The 19,348-nt window shown below is 35.1% G+C and overlaps 2 protein-coding genes across 4 annotated transcripts; both read left to right on the top strand.

Moving 5' to 3' along the window:
- The first annotated feature begins 2,949 nt into the window (after positions 1 to 2,949).
- LOC109791853 (GDP-mannose 3,5-epimerase 2) lies at positions 2,950 to 6,305 on the top strand. 2 transcript variants are annotated; one of them, XM_020351215.2, is made up of 7 exons: positions 2,950 to 3,182; positions 3,743 to 4,153; positions 4,270 to 4,363; positions 4,448 to 4,577; positions 4,705 to 4,837; positions 5,248 to 5,455; positions 5,798 to 6,305. In XM_020351215.2, the coding sequence occupies exons 2-7, from the start codon at positions 3,744 to 3,746 to the stop codon at positions 5,951 to 5,953; spliced, it is 1,131 nt and encodes a 376-aa protein (XP_020206804.1). In that variant the 5' UTR covers positions 2,950 to 3,182; position 3,743; the 3' UTR covers positions 5,954 to 6,305. The 2 variants fall into 2 exon arrangements, with proteins under 2 accessions (XP_020206804.1, XP_020206796.1); XM_020351207.3 differs by lacking the exon at positions 2,950 to 3,182 and adding an exon at positions 3,302 to 3,453.
- A 139-nt stretch (positions 6,306 to 6,444) lies between these two features.
- On the top strand, positions 6,445 to 9,775 carry LOC109791868 (calmodulin). Of its 2 annotated transcripts, none has more exons than XM_020351233.3 (4): positions 6,445 to 8,589; positions 9,025 to 9,185; positions 9,310 to 9,390; positions 9,474 to 9,775. In XM_020351233.3, the coding sequence occupies exons 1-4, from the start codon at positions 8,559 to 8,561 to the stop codon at positions 9,603 to 9,605; spliced, it is 405 nt and encodes a 134-aa protein (XP_020206822.1). In that variant the 5' UTR covers positions 6,445 to 8,558; the 3' UTR covers positions 9,606 to 9,775. The 2 variants fall into 2 exon arrangements, with proteins under 2 accessions (XP_020206822.1, XP_020206814.1); XM_020351225.3 differs by having other exon boundaries at positions 6,445 to 8,634.
- Positions 9,776 to 19,348: the final 9,573 nt, after the last annotated feature.

The raw sequence follows: 19,348 nt of genomic DNA, 5'->3' as shown, positions 1-19,348 counted from the left end.
GGTCACGCGGCCGACCTGGCCGAAGTATTTCAAGCACTACGAGAACACCGAATGCGTCTCAATCCCGACAAGTGTGTGTTTGGCGTATCCGGAGGAAAGTTCCTAGGCTTTATGCTCTCCAGTCGTGGCATTAAGGTAAACCCTGACAAATGCCACACCATCCTAGACATGAGAAGCCCAACAAACATCAAAGAAGTTCAAAGACTGTCCGGCCGGCTGACATCCTTGTCCCGTTTTCTCCCATGCATGGCCGAAACAGCTAAACCAATCCTCAGCCTATTAAAGAAATCCGACCGATTCAAGTGGACGGATGAATGTGAAGCCTCATTCCAGCAGTTCAAAGGACAACTCGGAACCCCCCAGTTCTTTCTAAACCGATACTCGGATCAGACCTGATCATATACTTGGCAGTTTCCAACGACGCCATTAGTGCCATCATGATCCAAGAAACGGACGGCCACTAGCAACCTATATACTTTGTCAACCGAGTCCTGCAAGACACCGAGCGCCGATACCAACTCCTAGAAAAAGTAGCTCTAGCACTGATTTACATGACGCGACGACTTCGACAATACTTTCAAAGTCACAAGGTGGTAGTCCGAACAGATTGCCCGATAGCCAAAGTGTTCAGAAAGCCTGAGATCGCGGGCCAAATGATGGCTTGGTCAATAGAGTTGTCCGAGTTTGACGTTCGATTTAAACCGCGAGGCCCTATCAAATCGTAACACTTGGCCGACTTCGTCAACGAGCTATCTCCACCCGGCCACTTTGAAGATAATACTTGGACCATGCACGTCAATGGATCTTCCAATCGATAAGGAAGCGGTGCCGGCATAATTTTGCAAGGCCCATCTGGTCTCAGCCTCGAACAATCACTACGCTTCGGCTTCCGAACATCAAATAATCAAGCAGAGTATGAAGCTTTGCTTGCAGGCATGAGACTAGCCGCCGAGATGGGAGCCACGACAATCGTGTGCTGGACCGACTCAAAAGTAGTTACCGAACAGGTGAACGATAACTTTCAAGTCAAAGACACAAACTGCTGAAGTATTACCACCTCTTTAAAGGGATGAGTAATCAGTTTAACGACGTACAAGTCCGACACACATCGCGTTGCAACAACGAAAGAGCCGACCAGCTCGCTCGGCTAGCTAGTAGTCGAAAATTGGGACAGCTTCGGACAACCATCCACTTGGAATTACCCACACCAAGTATCCCACAAGAATGCATGCCGATCGAGGAACTCACGAGTTCGTGGATGACCGACATTGTGAACTTCATCGTTAATGGCACGGAACTCGCCGATTCAAGTCAACTCAAGAAGATCCGAACTCAAGCGGCACGATACTCCGTAGTTGCCAGAGAATTATACCGACGAGAATTTTCCACACCCTTGTTGAAGTGCATCGACGAACAACAAGCCGATTACGTCATGCGAGAAGTTCACGAGAGGATCTGCGGATCTCACTCTGGTGGAAGGACATTGGCTACCAAAGTGTTGAGGGCCGGCTATTATTGGCTGACCCTGAAAACCGATTGTGCAGAGTATGTGAAGAAATGCAAACAATGTCAACAACACGGTAACCTGATACATGCCTCACCCGAGCAGCTGCACACGGTTTGTGCCCCTTGGCTGTTTGCTCTATGGGGTATCGACATTCTCGGCCCGTTCCCACTCACCAAAGGGCAATGCAAATTTCTGGTAGTAGCTGTTGACTATTTTACCAAATGGATCGAAGCCGAGCCGCTTGCCACCATCACGACCGCTAATGTTCAGAAATTTTTATGGAAAAACATCATCACCCGGTTCGGCATTCCGTACGTCATTATCTCTGACAATGGGCTTCAATTTACGGATAAAAAGTTCAACACCTTCCTTGAGAATCTTGGCATCCGGCACCGGTTCACATTTGTTGAACACCCGCAATCCAACGGTCAGGCCGAAGCAGCCAACAAAGTTATCCTCACCGAGCTGAAGAAACAGCTCGGCTCGGCCAAAGGAGCCTGGGCCAAAGAGCTTCCTGAAGTCCTTTGGGCGTATCGATGCATGCCCCACTCAAGCACAAAAGAAAGTCCCTTCCAATTGACGTACGACACCGACGCAATGATATCGGTAGAGGTTGGTGAACCGTCATTCCGGCGAACTCACTTTCATGAAGAGAGTAATGAAAACGGCATCCGCGCCGAGCTCGATATCCTGGACGAAGTAAGAGAAAAGGCACAGATTGTGGTCGAGGCATGCAAGCAACGAATGAGTCGACGCTTTAATTCCAACTTAAAGCCGAGAACATTCCATGAAGGCGATCTCGTTTGGAGAGCAACCGGATCGGCAAGACGAAACCCCACCGAAGGGAAGTTATCAGCCAACTTGGACGAACCGTATTGAGTATATGTTTGAATCTAAAATTTTTGCAAAAAAAAAAATGTTAGAATGCTAGATGAAAAAGTTCAGAAATAATTTTTCTCTTAAATGACAAATTATTTGTTCTTTATTTTATGCTTTGTCAATAAGCCAGAAAAAAGCTTCACTAAAGCTACTCCTACGAATTTCTTTTATCTTTAATAATAATAAGTTCTTTTTTTTCTTTCTAAAAACGCCAAAATCTGTTCGACTTATCTTTTATTTTCTTTGAAAGAAAAGGAAAAGCCAGAAAAAAAAACTGAATCAAACACAGATAAAATTCTAAAAATAATATTTTAAACTTGTTTTTAACAATCAAAAGTAAAAATAACGGTAATAAAGTTTAGGATGAACATATGAGCTATGGTTCCAGTATTAGGTGATATTTCTAACATTTTATCCAAAATAGTGGGATATTGTTTTTCACGTTGAAACAGTTCCCCGATTTTGAATATGCAACGTGTTAAATGTGCTTCCTCTACACCTATTTAAATGAACATTATGGTAGTACTGATATAAGTCATCTATTTTTGAATTTACGAAGTTTTGTTAGAAAAGTAAGTTAAAAGTTAAAAGTAGAGGATAATGGTTTGAGGGTGGAGGAAGAACGCAAACAATGAAACGTTGTGACCTGTGTGCGTGGTGGCTCCTTGTCCCACTCAACCAATGAGTGGTCTCCACTTTTCATCTTATATTTACCCATTTCTCCCATTGCCCTCTCATATCACTAATCACATTCTCTCCCTGCATTATCTCCAGCCTCTCTTTTTCCTCTGCACAGGTTCATCCTCAATTCCCCCACACATATTTCTATTTTATTATCCATCTTTAGGGTTTAAACTTCCAATACTCCTGCCTTTCTTTTCAACGTCTCCTGTAACGCTTTTGCCCTGTCTTCTATATAAGATCATTCCTTTTCGTATTTTTCGCATCATTCCTTTTTGTTTTACTCTCACCCACCCATTATGTTACGCTTTGCTTCAATTTATTACCCTTTACCCAAACACGAAATATTTATTCTAGTTTAATTTCCCCCCTTTCTTTTGGGAAAGGTAGTCGGAGGATTTTTTATTTTTATTTTTATTTTTTATGGTGCCAACTATAATGAGTTAATTGTTTTCTTTATGCTTCTATTTATTAATTGCATTCTGGTACCCCTCATGTGCCACCATGTGTTTCTTATTCCTTAAAAAGAGGAAATTTCGTCAATTGCAGTTTTCTTCTTCCTTGTTTTCACTTTACCCTTGGCTCACAACATTCCCATGGTGTGTTTATGGAGTATTTGCTAATGTTTTGGACTTGATTAGAACTGTTTGTTTTCCAAATTGTTGTGGTGTGCAGAATGGGAAGTACCGGAAGAACTGACTATGGTGCGTACACTTATGAGAATCTTGAGAGAGAGCCTTACTGGCCATCAGAGAAGCTTAAGATTTCCATCACTGGAGCTGGGGGGTTCATTGCATCGCACATAGCTCGGCGCCTCAAGACGGAGGGGCACTACATTATTGCTTCTGATTGGAAGAAAAATGAGCACATGACTGAGGACATGTTCTGTGATGAATTCCATCTTGTTGATCTCAGGGTCATGGACAACTGCCTGAAGGTTACGAAGGGGGTTCATCATGTTTTCAATCTTGCTGCAGACATGGGTGGGATGGGTTTTATTCAGTCTAACCACTCTGTCATTATGTACAACAACACGATGATTAGCTTCAACATGATTGAGGCTGCCAGGATTAACGGCATTAAGAGGTTAACCATCATGCCTATCATTTTGATTATACCAATAATTGAACAAACATTTATGATGCTGTGTCGGTTTTCATTATATGATGATGTGCTTTACCTGTTTGAAATTTTTTTTCCAGGTTTTTTTATGCCTCTAGTGCTTGCATCTACCCTGAATTTAAACAGTTAGAGACTAATGTGAGCTTGAAGGAGTCTGATGCATGGCCAGCTGAGGTTTGTCGGTGATCTATTTATGTTGGTTCTTGATTTTGACATTGGGGTTGGGATTAATGTGTTTAATTTTTAACTGATTTTTAGCCGCAAGATGCATATGGGCTAGAGAAGCTTGCAACAGAGGAGTTATGCAAGCACTATAACAAGGATTTTGGAATTGAGTGCCGCATTGGGAGGTTTCATAACATATACGGGCCTTTTGGGACATGGAAAGGTATGCTCTTCACTGAACTGAAAACATTGATAGTTCTGTCTTACCAATTGGTTAAAATGGTGGACCTCTTTTCTGGGGTAATCTTTTGGATTTAATAAGTTTGTGGGTTTGTCATTTTGTCATACAGGTGGAAGGGAGAAGGCTCCTGCTGCTTTTTGTCGTAAGACAATCACTTCCACTGATAGATTTGAGATGTGGGGAGATGGATTACAAACACGATCATTTACCTTCATTGATGAGTGTGTTGAAGGTGTGCTTAGGTATGTCTTGGACTCTTGGTTGATTCTGTGGCTCACAGCTAAATTATTTTGTTCTTTCTAGTGTTTGTTTGTTTAATGTTACTGAACTCGCAGTTTTCATGATTGACGAAAAGAGTCAGTTGAGTAAATTTTCATGTTAATTGTTAAGTTATATAAGGATTTGTCAATTTTATTAGTAGATTTCTCTAAAAAAAACATTTATTTGAAATTGTGGCTTTCTGAAAGAAGACATTAGCTAATTCAACACTATTGGATTAATGGCTACAAACTACAATATGGATTTCTGTCTTTACATAATTTAAAATACGGTGTTTATCAAGCAATTATGGTTTATGGAGATGTTTCATTATTTGCTTCAGTTAGTTCAGTCTCCGATAATGCTTGACAGTGTGGTCTATTGTTTTGTTTAGATTGACTAAATCCGACTTCCGAGAGCCAGTAAATATTGGAAGTGATGAGATGGTCAGCATGAATGAGATGGCTGAGATTATTCTTAGCTTTGAGAACAAGAATATTCCTATTCATCACATTCCTGGCCCAGAGGGTGTTCGAGGTCGTAATTCAGACAATACACTGATAAAAGAAAAACTTGGCTGGGCTCCAACTATGAAGTTGAAGGTATTATTATCATTAATTGGGCAAAAAATTACCTTTGTATTTCCATTCTATATAATTTGTTCCATGTTCATATTAAGGTCTGCGGAAAGTCATAGCTTATAGGTCAATTGCACCATACTCAGTTTATTGTAGTTGTATAAATGAATTCTCCTTTCTTTGTCTTAAAAACTTGTATTATCCAATTTGAGCTCTTTATCTTAAAGAAAGAGTAATGGAATGTTTAAATTTTCTCAATGAAAATCTTTGTAGTTTACCTTATTCTCCCCAACTTTTTGATCTTGATGACCAACAACAGGGTTCTCTGTGTGTACTTATTACAGTATTTCAATTCTGATATTGTAGGATGGGCTGAGGATTACATACTTCTGGATTAAGGAGCAGATCGAGAAGGAGAAGGCTCAAGGTACTGATATATCAGTGTATGGATCTTCCAAAGTGGTGCAGACTCAAGCACCAGTTCAACTAGGCTCACTTCGGGCAGCAGATGGCAAAGAATGAAGTGGTGAACACGTTGCTGTAGTAGTCACCTAAATGTTTCAAGTGAAGAGTTATATGGCCACTAAATAGCGGTATCTGCTTATTTTTAATTAGCTGCTAAGGATTTCTTACGTGTCTGCAGGTTGTTCATGTCTGGAACGGGAGCCTCGATGTTCCTAATGTTCAATAGTCTTTTTAAGGCACTACGTGGTGCCTAAGAAGCTCTAAATTATTTGTTTGATGTTTAAATCATTGATTAATAAGGGCATGTAATTGTTTTTTTCCTGTGTGAATATGGTATCTCCGAATGTCTCTATGTAGTGATTTTTCTATAAGATGATGGATAGAAATATACTCTTAGTACATTCGTGAATCGTGTGCCCTTAACATTCATTCCAACATAAAGTTGTGATCTTGCGAAAGGCTGATTTGTTGCTTGACAGAGATCAGAGAAGGAATAATTTTAGTGCATGTTTGGTAACATGACAGGCTTTAAATATTCTTTTGATATATGAAAATGCCTTTTTAATTTTTTTTACTCTATTTATATTTATTAATTATTTTTAATCTTTGCATTTAATAAAAAGAAATACATTTTTAGTTCCTAACTTGGAATTATAAATACATCATTTTGATATCTGTAGTTTTAAACAGGGATTTATTTATCAAAATTTCAATTATTATTTTTTGGGCCCAATTAATTTAGAAAATAAATCATTTTTGCAATAATTTGAAACATATATTTTTTTTTGAGGTGAATTTGAAACATATTTGAGTCACCGGAATAATTACCTTTTAATTTTCCTCCAAAAATCTTAAAATAGTAATTATTTCATCAAAATAACTTGAACCACGTGTATTTCTCCTTGCATTATCCTGACATAAAAATAGTGAGCAGGAATATTCAGTCTGAGGTATATGCTCTCGCCTATATGCTATATTCCGTAAAAACTATGTAAGTTCCATATTTTTAGAAATTCTTCCAAAATGATATTAATTGCTAATTAAGATATATATTTTTTCTCTTTTGTACTAATTATAGTTATTTTTATTAAATCAGAAACTTAACTTTTTATTTATTTATTTATTTATTTTTAGAACAACAGAAATCTTGATAATTGATCAATATTGTTTTTTAGTTAACCGCATAGGTAATATATATGCTTACCCTCTGGATGAATCTTACTAATTAAGGTACTTTTTCTTTTGTACTAATTATAATACTCTTTCATGATTAAATCAGAAACAGTACTCCATTTATTGATCAATATCGTTTTTTAGTGTACCATCCTACCCACCTAAGTAATAGTGAATGTTTTACCCTTGGATGAATATAGTGAAAATAAACCCAAACACTTTTCCCATTGGATGAATATACAATTACGATATAATTTAAATTAAAATCAAACTTATATATATAAGTGGACTTGAACAAGTGTAATAATGCATTTATTTAATGTTTTCATGTAGTATTTATATAAATCATAAGTAACATTATTTATTGTATTTATTAAAAGAAAATATAATTAACTCTAACAATATTATTAAATGCCACACTTTGAATTATGTGGCAAGCGCAATAGTTCTTTGGATTTGGGCTCTTTATTAAGCCTGCATCTTTGATAGCCTTTGGGCCATTTTGAATTATGTCGCAAGCGCAATAGTTCAAACCGAAAATCCTAAAATCCCATCCCACATCTCTCAATCCTGGACAAAAAAAAGTTGAAAAAGAAAACTTAAATATGATCTCCTTAATTTTCATTTATTATTCTATAGAACTTAGCTCCTCTATAACTCTCTATCGTTTAATTTTTAAGAATATCTTTCACTTCAAAGAAACAAAACTAGCTATATGCTCTATATTCCACGCAATTTTAATAAAACTACATACATAGATAAATTAATTTTTTAATTTCCTATGTTTCTTTATGTGTAGTCTCTGCCCGATAAGAACAAGCAGAGTGATGGCATATAAATTGTGCACCGGCATCTACACGCTAGACAATGGGAATAGGAAGTGGGAACTAGGAAAACCATAGAAAATTTCACACATATTGTCATTTCTTCTCAGAAAGTCATATAGAAAGACTTTCACAGATTCCGGACAAAAAATTCTCAAATTGGACTGAAATAGTAACGGTATTTGAATTTTTAGGGTCATATGCATTAAACTGTATTTACTAATCTTTATCAAATAGTTTTAATTATTTTGAAAAATATAATTGTTTTAAAAAATTTTAATAAACTAATTTATTTCTACTTAACACATTTTTTAAAGTATCTTAACAAATAGCAAATTTTATATTATCATATTCCAGTCATATTTTCTGCTGTATATATATATATATATCGTCAACGGGGCAAAACTTTTGCTAACCTCATTTCCTACTTTCGTACAATTATTTTTTTTAAATAACTAGTTGGTAGGCCTTAACTTTGGGCGGTTGGTGCATGAATATACATAACAATGCAAAGTTCCCTCTTAATTTTTTGTGCTGCCTATGTTGCTGCATGCATATAAATAAATATATGTGGCCTTTATATTTATTTTGCTTTTCCAAGTGGTCTTTCTTTCCTTCTCCCTTCCCTCTCTTTTGTGTTTGGTGTATATTTGGAGCCAGTTAATATGAAGGAATTGCTGAGTGAAGATCTGATTGGTGAGTTTCTAGAAGCCTTCTGTCTTTTTGACAGAGATGGAGATGGTGTGTATCTCTTCTGACCCTTCCTCTCAACTTTCTTTGGTTGTTTCATAATTGGACTAATTAATTTTCTATGTAATGCATTGTTTCTCTTATGTGCTGCATCCATGCTTTCTCCTTGAAGGATAAAACTTAGAGTACATCATATGTATTATTGATGCCGTTTTTTAATTAGTTTCATTTTTCAGTAATATATGTAACAAATGATTCCATTAAATCTTAATATATATTTTTGGATAAAATTTTAATTTTAATTGTAAAACAATACCAATACCAATACCTATAGTAATATATCTAATTAAGTTTTGTCTATTATTAAAATTTGCTCTCTTTTAAGTCTTTGCTAATGTAATGACATGTGTATTTGGTACATATAATGTAAATTGGAAAAAGGTTGCATAACCATGGAAGAATTAGCTAGTGCAATTAGAACACTAAATCAAAATAGTCCTAGGAAGGAGGAGTTGGAAATCATGATGAATGAAGTGGATATGGTTGGCAACGGAACCATAGAGTTTGGGCAGTTCTTGAATCTCATGGCCAGAAAAATGAAGGTTCGTGTGGATCAAGAAATTTAATTTAATTGAATTATGAATGAGAGTAATACATATGCTGAAAAAAGACGCTAAAATTAATGCATTATGAATGCATGTGTATGTGTATGGATGGATCGAGAAGCAAACTGAAGCAGAAGAGGAATTGAAGGAAGCTTTCAGACTGTTTGACAAAGATCAAGATGGTTACATATCACCAACGGAGGTTGAAATCTCAATTAATTAGTTTGACATTATAAGTTGGTGTAATTAAACATATATATAGTTGATATATATATTTATGTACAGTTGTTATCTGTGATGAGAAATATTGGAGTGAAGGTCACAGAAGAAGAGCTGGAGCAGATGATTAGAGTGGCTGATTTGGATGGTGATGGTCGAGTTAATTATCAAGAGTTCGTCAGGATGATGGCTCTCTAAATCATTGTAATAATACTGTTAGTCGCGCACATGATCAATATGTAAAATTTGGGAAGCCAAATGAGGCTTAAAGGAAAATAAGTGAAATAAAAATTCATAAAAGTTATAATTAGATGAAATGATACATTTTTGTAAAATCATTCAAGTGATATAATCTTATTTTTTTCAAATTTCATTTTGTTTTTTTTTTATCTTACTTTTCAGTCAAATTATAGCTGTTTGTATATACAAATGTTAATGATGTTTACAAATTAGTAAACTTCATCTAACTCCACTCCACTATAACAAGATGATGTATTTTTAGTAAACAGTAAAAATATTACTGTCAAATTATGAGTGAATGTTGTTAATTTATTTTTATAATATTATATTTAATGTAAATTAAAGTTAATGTTATTAAATACTTTTTACAATAATCTTACATATTAATAAAAATATTAATTATCAAGATGATATTTTTGTAACATTTTAATAATATTATTACATATTGCAGATTTTATAAAATGATAATTAATTTTAATATAAATATTATTATCATACTTTATAACTCTTGTTTATAAATTCTTTAAGATTGAAAACATAATCCTAAGTTATTTATTATCAAAGTTTGTTTATAAATAAAAAATAATAATTTAAAAAAAGTAGTTATTATAACATTAGTGATACTTCTAAACTAATAATATAACCACTATGGTTAGCCTAATGGTTAGGTGAGGAGGGGTTGAGGTAATTAGAAGTATGAGGACCTAGGTTCAATTCTCATTGTGATCATCTTTGTAATTTTTTCTATCTTTATAAAAAAAATAAACTAATAATATAATTGTAAAAAAAAATAAAGAGAAAATAAAACTAAAAAAACATTTGGTTTAAATAGAAAAAGTTAAGGAGAAAAAAAAATCAAGTTAATAGCAAATACTATTTTATCTTTGAAAACCTCTTGTAGCAACCGCAAAAAGATCTGCACCCCATGGGAAAATGAAAACTGTTTTTACATGTGAGACATTGCTGAACATGGACAAGGATTTACCGTAATGGAATCCCTCCAATTTCAAGCCTTCGACGAGGGAAAAGAATGTTATATGTGCATGGTCTCTCTCATTTCTCTTCAACCAAAAGTTGAAATGTCATCTATCTCTCCTATGTGCATGTTTAGATTAGATTTTCAAACGTAATTTTACACTTTCTCTCCATGTTAAATATGGATTTTACGTGGAAGCAAAATTTTTTTACTTCAACTAAACGTGAAAATTCACGTTAGAATTGAAATCCAAACATGCACTATTTCACTTCCTTTTATTTCATCACTTTTAATTTGAAACAACCATGCCTATATAACCCAACTTCTATATAAAAAGCGTTTGTTTATATATCTGCGCTCAAATATAATGCGGCTTAGAGTGCGGAAGTTGAGCTAACTTCAATTTTTAAATAGACTCTAAATTGATAAGAAAAAAAATAGTGATATATTCCTTGCCCATCAACCAACGAATAAATTTTGTCAAAAGAAAAATACGTATCTTACTATTTCTAACATAAAAATTAGTTAATATTTTCAAGAGCAAATACTTCCTTCCAATACAATAGTTACTTAAAAAGAAAATCAACCAACCTTTAAAAGAAAAAGAAAGAAAAAAAATTCCCTCCTCAGCATGTGATATTGCTTAACATCACCTGTTAGAGGATTCTGACAATATGCCAGAGAAGGATAGAATCATTATTTTATTTTAACAAGGTTGAAGAAAATTAAGGTTGTGTCTCACTATTCAAGGTCTATAATGAATGATAATTATACCATATAATGATATGAATATTAGGGAAAGCATCTTAGAAGAATCCATAATTCCTCGCTTGATCGCACTGAGGACTTCTCGTCCTCTTATGGGCCTGCATATGGGCCTGAGCCCACCAAGGTTAGTATAAATAAGTGTGACTAGTGACAAACAAAGGTACGTTTTCATAATTATCAATTTGATTAGCATTGATATCTCTGAGACCGAGGATTGACTTAAGCATTGAAGTGCCTTTTGCAGGTACCCCTCTCTTTCCCTAGGATACATCATGGAAGACGAAGACCCAGCAGGAGTAGCAAAATTACCGGAGTACCCTCGTGCAGGTACAATAATAATCTCCTTGTCGCCTTCGACAAATGAAAATTGGAACTCGGACGATAAGTAAAAGAACGAGAGAATTTTACAAAATTAGTTATTTGCTTCTTTAACTTTATATATATTTTTCGGTTAGATTCTCCATTTTATTATAATTTTTTTTATCTTTTTATTTTATTTTTGTGACACTCTTTATCTCGCATAATATAATACATAAATAATAAAATTTGAATAATATAATTATTCATAATTAGATATTAAATATGTTCATATAGAGAGTATTACATCCGTAATTTGAACAAAATAGCACAATCAATGAAAATTATAAAAAAAATAAAACTAAGGTTTTTGAAATAAATTAATAGAAATAATATCCTAATCTAGTCCTATCAGAGCAAAGTTCAACATTGAAGCATAAGTTTCATCGTTAACATCCTAAATCTTGTGTTGATGATCACTTACATAACAATTAAAGAAAAACAATACAAAAGGAAAGAGAGTGAGAAATATCTCACTCTAGCTTACGGTATAGGAATGCACACCGAATAATCAAACACAAATAAGACACGTATGTATACATAACATAGACAGATTAATAACAATATTACACTTCATTGATTCATGACATAAAAAATAATTAACATATAACATTAAAATGCACATGTAATGGATACGAACTACATATTATCATGCATGTAACGTCAATAAAACATCACATGGTGCATTGTTGTTAGCAACACACATAGAGTAGTCTAAGAGTACATGTCGGGTCACACCCTTTACACACTCTCATTAGAAGGACATACTATTAGGGTCTAGTTAATTAGAATAGTTAAGTCGATTGTTAAGCCGCACAAGATACATCCCATGCAAACAATAGGTGAGACCAAGACTTACAAATTGAGCTATCTTCAAGGACTGATCCCCAAACTTTTACACAAGGGGGTCTTTCTTGGCGGTATATTTCATATTGTATCCTTAAAAACATTTATGCAAATAATGCATGTAAATCAAGACTCTATACATTATCGTATCATATTATCATGTCTCATTATCATATAACCTCATCATGTCGTTTCAATCATATCAATTTATCTCATATCATATAATCATCGATTGTATTCATTAAAGGTTAACATTGAATAACATATGAATTTACATCATTGCCAATCATAGACTACAAGAGAGAAGTAACATAAGATTCACATTACACCAATAGAATTCATGGAACAAAGAAGGAAGGAAGCACAACAGGACAACTGGCGCTCAATGTGAGCACTTAGTGCAAGGTTTCTAGGGAGTAACTCTGACTCTTTGATTGAGCCTCGTTTAGTGTGAAACTCACGCTCAACCTGAGAGTCACATACAACACTTTCAGTTCTTTGTCACCTTGACGTTTAATGCCATAAATGACACTCAGCGTGGTTTCTATGATGAGAAACTCTAAAATATGTGATTTTTGTATTTGCATCCCAAACCATCAATCTATTCACACAGTTGGTGAAAGTGTTCTAAATCATGCAATAAGCATTAAAAACAGTACAATTTACTCATACAAGTATGTCTTCAAACAATCTTCTCATACAACTACCAATGTATTCTCTTAGGATTTTCATAGGAACACAAAATCTACAATTAAAAGTCAAACACAAACATTACTCTTACATACATATATACTAATTACATTAATTAGAACATTCAAGGAGAAATAGAGAATAGAAAAAGGCACATTTCGGGAAAACCCCTCATGCATAGACATACAACAGAGACAGGCTTGAGGGTCAATCCCACTAACAACATACATTTCCACACCTAGAGCGGGATTTCTCATTCCCCCTCCTTGTTTAGGTTCTTCGAGCTTTGAAGCATAAACACATACATGAAAAATGAGGACGTAAAAATTCCTCATGGTTATCTCAAAAATCTTTTTCCTTATTTAATAAATAATTAAATAATATAACTTTTAATTATAAAATCTCACAATATATTCATATAAAAATAATTACAAATAATTATTAAAATTAACATATTTAATTGTCACAAAATATAATAATTAATAATAAAATAAATATTAATCAACTCTCATTAATAAAAATAAAAATATTAAAATTATTAATAAAATATTTATATTATATTTTATGAAAAGCCACGTATTACAATTTCATTTGGATTAATTTACCAACAGTGACCGTAAAAACCATTGCAATGGGCAAAAGTACGCAATTGATAAATTGAATCAAATTAGATAGAAAAAAAAATGAAAAGATGTTACAAAACTAATAAATATGAGTGTGATGTTATAAATTATATAAACAAATCAACGAATCTTATATAAATAATACTCCTATGTAGTAAGGTTTATTACAATTTTCTCGCTATAAATTATATTAGAATAATTATCTTGAATAAAAAATAGATTTCTCTATGTTATATTTTATTTTTTTAGTTTTAAATTGAATTTAATGTTTTAAGAATTATTAATAATTAAAAATAGTGTTATATTATAATATAATTTTTTTATAAATTAAAAATATGATTTATATGCACAGAAAATTTATTTATTATAAAGCTTAATTATAATATAATTTGTATATTTTAAAATATGTATTTATTATAAAATTGAGTCATATGAAATAAATATTTATCTTACGTAAGTTACTTTTTATTTTGTTCTCTTGTAATGTGACTTTATTATTATTATTATTATTATTATTATTATTATTATTATTATTATAATAGTAAATTACATTTGCATCTCGTGTGTTTTTTCGACATTGCACTTGGCCCATTTGTTATTTGGACCTATAATGAGATCTCTTAAAAGCTAAAAAATTGTTATACTTATACCATTGGATTTCCCTTCCTTCAGAGATGTTAAAAATTACAAAGATGTTACACTTGCATCTCCTAGCTTCTCATTCCTTCATGGGTCTTCCTTGAATTCCACCACCACCTCATTTTGTAACACCTTATTTTTTATAAAAGGTAATATAAGTATTTTATTAATAATTTTAATAATTTTATTTTATTTATAGGAATTGTTAAATATTTGTTTTAATTATGTAATATATTTTAGAATATATTATATGATATTTCATTAAAGAATAATATGATATTTTATTAAAAAGGGAAGAGATCTTTAAAATATTTGTGGTTAATATGTTTTAACTAGATGATTAAGGAGAAGTTAAGTTTTAAAAATAGATTGATCAATTTTTACATTCTCACTTCTTCATGTACGCGCTTATATTTTAGAGCTCGGAGGACTTGAAGGAGAAGGAGATCACCACGAAGTTGTGCACCCATCTTTTTTTGCTCAATAAGGTAAGGAGGAGAGTGAGAAACCCCGCTCTGGGTGTGGGGTAATGGGATTGGTCCCCAATTCTATGTATGTTGTGTGCCTATATATGTATAAAGGGTTTCCCCTAATGTTTCTGTTATGTTCTTTATTCTTCTTACTCATAATTAATTGCATGAATTGTTTGAATGAATGATTAATTTCATGTTTTGGATGAAAATTATATGATTTAGGGTCCTATGGGTTCCCGTGAAAAAACCCTAAGGGAACTTGTTATGATGATGGGGAAATGATAATAGTGGCATGTGTGAATTGAATGATGTTGGATGTTAATTACTTGCTATATAACGCTTTTACCAATTAAATGATATGTTTTGGTGAATTAATATGCGACTCGCAAAATTTGTGCTTTTGCTGTGTGGGTTTTATAATATGTCGTCAAACGCCACTTGGGGCACACCGAGCATCATTGAGGCTGAGAGCAAAGTTTGCTCTCAAGGTCTCTCACGTTAGGCGTGGGATGACCTTCATCAGGCGTAGAAGCTCCAAGGGTTCCTTATGATGTTGCCGCCAAGCATGAGTTGGTTCTCATTAAGTGTGGACACTCTATAGAGCTCTAGGTGCCAGGTGCGATTTAGACAGAGTCTAATGTGGTCCTCTAGAGGTATCATGTCGGGCGCGGGCGCCATGCTGCTTATGAATTCCCTATTGAGCTTCTATTAAATTTAATGATGTAATTCCTATATTGTAATGTGGATGTGGATGTGAATTGGTGTCTATATATGAATATATAAATACGAATAAGGAGTAATGTGATATAAGAAGTATGTTAAATATAAGATTATGGAACCATGTCAATGTGATGCATAAAGTCTATTTGACATGCATCATATGTATAAAATATTTTTTTAAAGGGGTATGACATGGAATACAGTGTCAGGGAAGGTCCCTTGTGTAAAAACTTGGGAATTAACCTTGAGGATAACTCGATTTGGAAGTCTTAGTCATTTCGTTATGAGCATGAGATGTATCCTGTATGGCTTAGCTATCTTGACCAGACCTTGATAGTATGTCCTTCGAGTGAGAGTGCGTAGAGGGTGTAACCCGACATGTACTCCTAGACTATTCTAGTGTATTATTAGCAGTAATGCACAAGTGTGATATTTTTACTAGTGCCACATGCATGATAACATGTAATCTATGTCTATTGCATATGCATTAAAATTATATATGTTGTTGTTTATTATATTATGGATGAACTAAGTATCATGATGATGTGTAACTGTGTATGCTATATCATATTGTATGAATTGTTTATATTTGACTAACCGATTTACATTCTTGCACTGTGGGTCAGAGTGAAATGTTTCTCACTCCTTTTTCTTTTGTGTTGTCTTCTTTTGGTTTTTGCAGGTAATCATTAGCATAGTGTTGAGGATGTCAACGATGAGAGTTAGTCCTCAACATTAGATTTTACCCTGATAGGATACGTGACACTAGGGAATTAGTTAGGACTAATTAGGATTTGATTCATGTTATTTAAATTGAGTATTTTAATTTTAATTGCTTTGTAATTTGTTATTTTCGCTAAGTCTTATTTATGTTAACAATGTGATCCTCTCTACCTGTGTAAAATTAGAGTTCATTTATTTTATTGAGGTATTTCAATTTTAATTATATTATGTGTTATGGCATGCAAGGTGGATGGTGTCACACATTCTCCTCCATTTCTTCCTTCCTTTCTAGCACCTTGCTCATATACACCAACTGCCCTAAAGCTTTGACCATGTTTACTCTCAGCTCAAGTCCAAGAAATGGACCACTCATGACTTTCAAATCTTTATTATGGAAATAAGAAGAAATCCACAATGTATTACACTGAATTCTACTATAATTTTGTGTTGCCTCTTTTTTAGTTTTAGTTTTAGTTTTGTACTTGTTTTAAATATTTTTTTTCCTTCTATCTCTTTCCAATATCAATTTTCTTTTTCTGGTGCAACCTTGTTTACACCGATTATGCATAATTGAATGTTCTAAACTTCTAATGGAAAGATAGATTATCTAAAAATAAATAAAGCATCATGTGTAGATAATGAGATTAGGAGGTGCAAAGGTGAGATTTGGGTCCCTTATTCAGTAAAGATTTTATTCATTGAGTAATAAAAATGTCTTATTCTAGAGTAGCATGTATGCCAAATTTTTATGTTTAAGCTTGTGTTTTATTTTTTCTAGAGCAAGGCACTAAAGAGGGGGGAAGAGGAAGAGGAGGATGAGGCGATGATGGAGTTTAAAGAAGACTGCGTGAAGGAAGAAGAAGTTAGGAGATGTGAGAGTAGTATTTTTCAACTTTTAAAAAATCTTATTGAAAGAAGGAGAATTTAGGAGTATAAGTATTTTTCCATGCTCATGGCGCTCAAGTCGGGCCCTTTGTCGACAACCTTTGTCGGTGACCTCCCCCGGACATGGACGAGCTCCGCGCCCGAGCCGCCAGATACATCCAGATGGAGGAGCACAGGACATTCCGTGACCAAGTCCGTGGAAAGCCACAAGGGAAGCAAGACCACGGTCACAAAGACAAGATGAGAGTCTCCAATGACAATCAATTCAAAAAGCCTCGGAAGACTAAAGGCGAGAGGTATGACTTCTACACCCCCCTGAACGCGCCCCGAGTTCATATACTAGAGGAAGCCAGTAACACCGACCTGATTACCCTGCCACCATCGAGGCACAACCCCAACAATGCTAACAAATCCAAGCATTGCCAATACCATAGAAATTACGATCACACAATCGAGGAAAGCCAAACACTCAGGGATCGCATTGAGGAACTCGCGTCCAAGGAGGACACCGTGGACAGTACGTCCAACGGTCACAATCTCATAGGGGAGGCTACCATGGACATGGTCGCAGACGAGGATGAGGTTGGGGCTCCAATGCCTGGACAGACGAACCCTCCAGTTCCCAGCAAAACATTGGTGGGCGGTGCATGCCGTGGTAAGTCATGACACAGGTAAGACTCCCTTACGCGGAGTCATCAATACGATTGCAGGCAGCTTCGCAGGGGGTGGTTCAAGTAGTTCAGCACGCAAAAGATACTTGCGCAGTATCAACAATGTCCATGTTGACACCTCAACCCTACCGCGCAACACACCACCAATTACCTTCACGGATGACGACTATGTCGGCATCTGTCCAAACCAAGATGACCCCATGGTCATCACTATTGAAGTAGCTAACTGGGAAGTCCACAAGATGTTGATTGACCAAGAAAGCTCAGCTGACGTCCTATATTAACTAACGTTCTTAAGGTTAGAAATCTCTCACTCTCTCATCCAATCTCACACAGAACCCCTAGTCGGTTTTGCAGGTGAACGTGTCCACACTCAGGGATACATAGAGCTGCTAACAACCTTTGGGATCCCCCAACTCAAAAAGAATCATGGTCACATACCTCCTCGTCGATGCCAACACATCGTATAACATCATCATAGGCAGGCCAACGCTGAACCAACTTGGAGCGGTGGTGTCTACCCCGCACTTGACGATGAAACTCCCAAGGGGCAATGGGCAGAGTCTCTATTAAGGCAAATCAGAGGACAACTCGGCAATGCTACGCCGAAAGCCTAAAAGCATCATCACCAGTAGCGGAGCAACGCCGAGACGAACCTACCACCGTAGCTCACACAACTCAGGCCAAAATTACCAACCTGGATCCTAGATTGGAGTCCCACAACAACTGCCCAAGCCCTATCGATGAATTGGCCGATCTCTAAATCAGCAAACTCCCCGGCCAATGCACCAAAATAAGTCAACAACTAAGCCCGGAGCTGGGACAACAACTGATAGCCGAGATCTCCAAGAACGTCGATCTATTTGCATGGTCCAGCGCCGACATGCCAGGTATAGACCCTAACCTTATCTGTCACAGGTTGACAATCTACAAAGAGGCCAAACCAGTGGCTTAGAGAAAACGAAAGGTCGGTGGAGAAAGATGAGAAGCCATCATAACCGAGACACAAAAGCTAATAAGAGCAGGTTTCATTTGAGAAGTCAGATACACTACATGGCTGGCCAATGTAGTTCTCATAAAAAAAAACTCGGGAAAGTGGCGTATGTGCGTCGACTATACCGACTTGAACAAAGCTTGCCTCAAAGACGCGTACCCCTTACCAAGCATTGATAGGTTGGTCGACGAAGCTTCTGGTCACGCCCTCCTTCTAGCGCCAAATGAAGAGGGTCAAAGCGGACAATACCTTAGATGCGGTGACCCTAACGATGACAACGGACTTACGGTAGGAAAAAGTATAATATCTTTTTAACTTTTAAGAATTTTTTTTTAT

This window comes from Cajanus cajan, chromosome 7 (assembly GCF_000230855.2).
Source record: "Cajanus cajan strain Asha chromosome 7, NIPB_CcT2T_4, whole genome shotgun sequence".
Classification (NCBI taxonomy): Eukaryota; Viridiplantae; Streptophyta; class Magnoliopsida; order Fabales; family Fabaceae; genus Cajanus; species Cajanus cajan.
Note: the sequence above shows the minus strand (reverse complement) of the source record. Positions and strands in the feature narration are given on the sequence as shown.

What these genes read in the sequence shown, in the direction of transcription:
- LOC109791853 (XM_020351215.2), top strand. Translation starts at nt 3,744, where the DNA reads ATGGGAAGTACCGGAAGAACTGACTATGGTGCGTACACTTATGAGAAT. An exon ending in CTGATGCATGGCCAGCTGAG is followed by an intron (nt 4,364 to 4,447) that starts GTTTGTCGGTGA and finishes ACTGATTTTTAG; the next exon opens with CCGCAAGATGCATATGGGCT. An exon ending in TGTGTTGAAGGTGTGCTTAG is followed by an intron (nt 4,838 to 5,247) that starts GTATGTCTTGGA and finishes TGTTTTGTTTAG; the next exon opens with ATTGACTAAATCCGACTTCC.
- LOC109791868 (XM_020351225.3), top strand. Translation starts at nt 8,559, where the DNA reads ATGAAGGAATTGCTGAGTGAAGATCTGATTGGTGAGTTTCTAGAAGCC. An exon ending in TCATGGCCAGAAAAATGAAG is followed by an intron (nt 9,186 to 9,309) that starts GTTCGTGTGGAT and finishes TGGATCGAGAAG; the next exon opens with CAAACTGAAGCAGAAGAGGA. An exon ending in GTTACATATCACCAACGGAG is followed by an intron (nt 9,391 to 9,473) that starts GTTGAAATCTCA and finishes ATTTATGTACAG; the next exon opens with TTGTTATCTGTGATGAGAAA.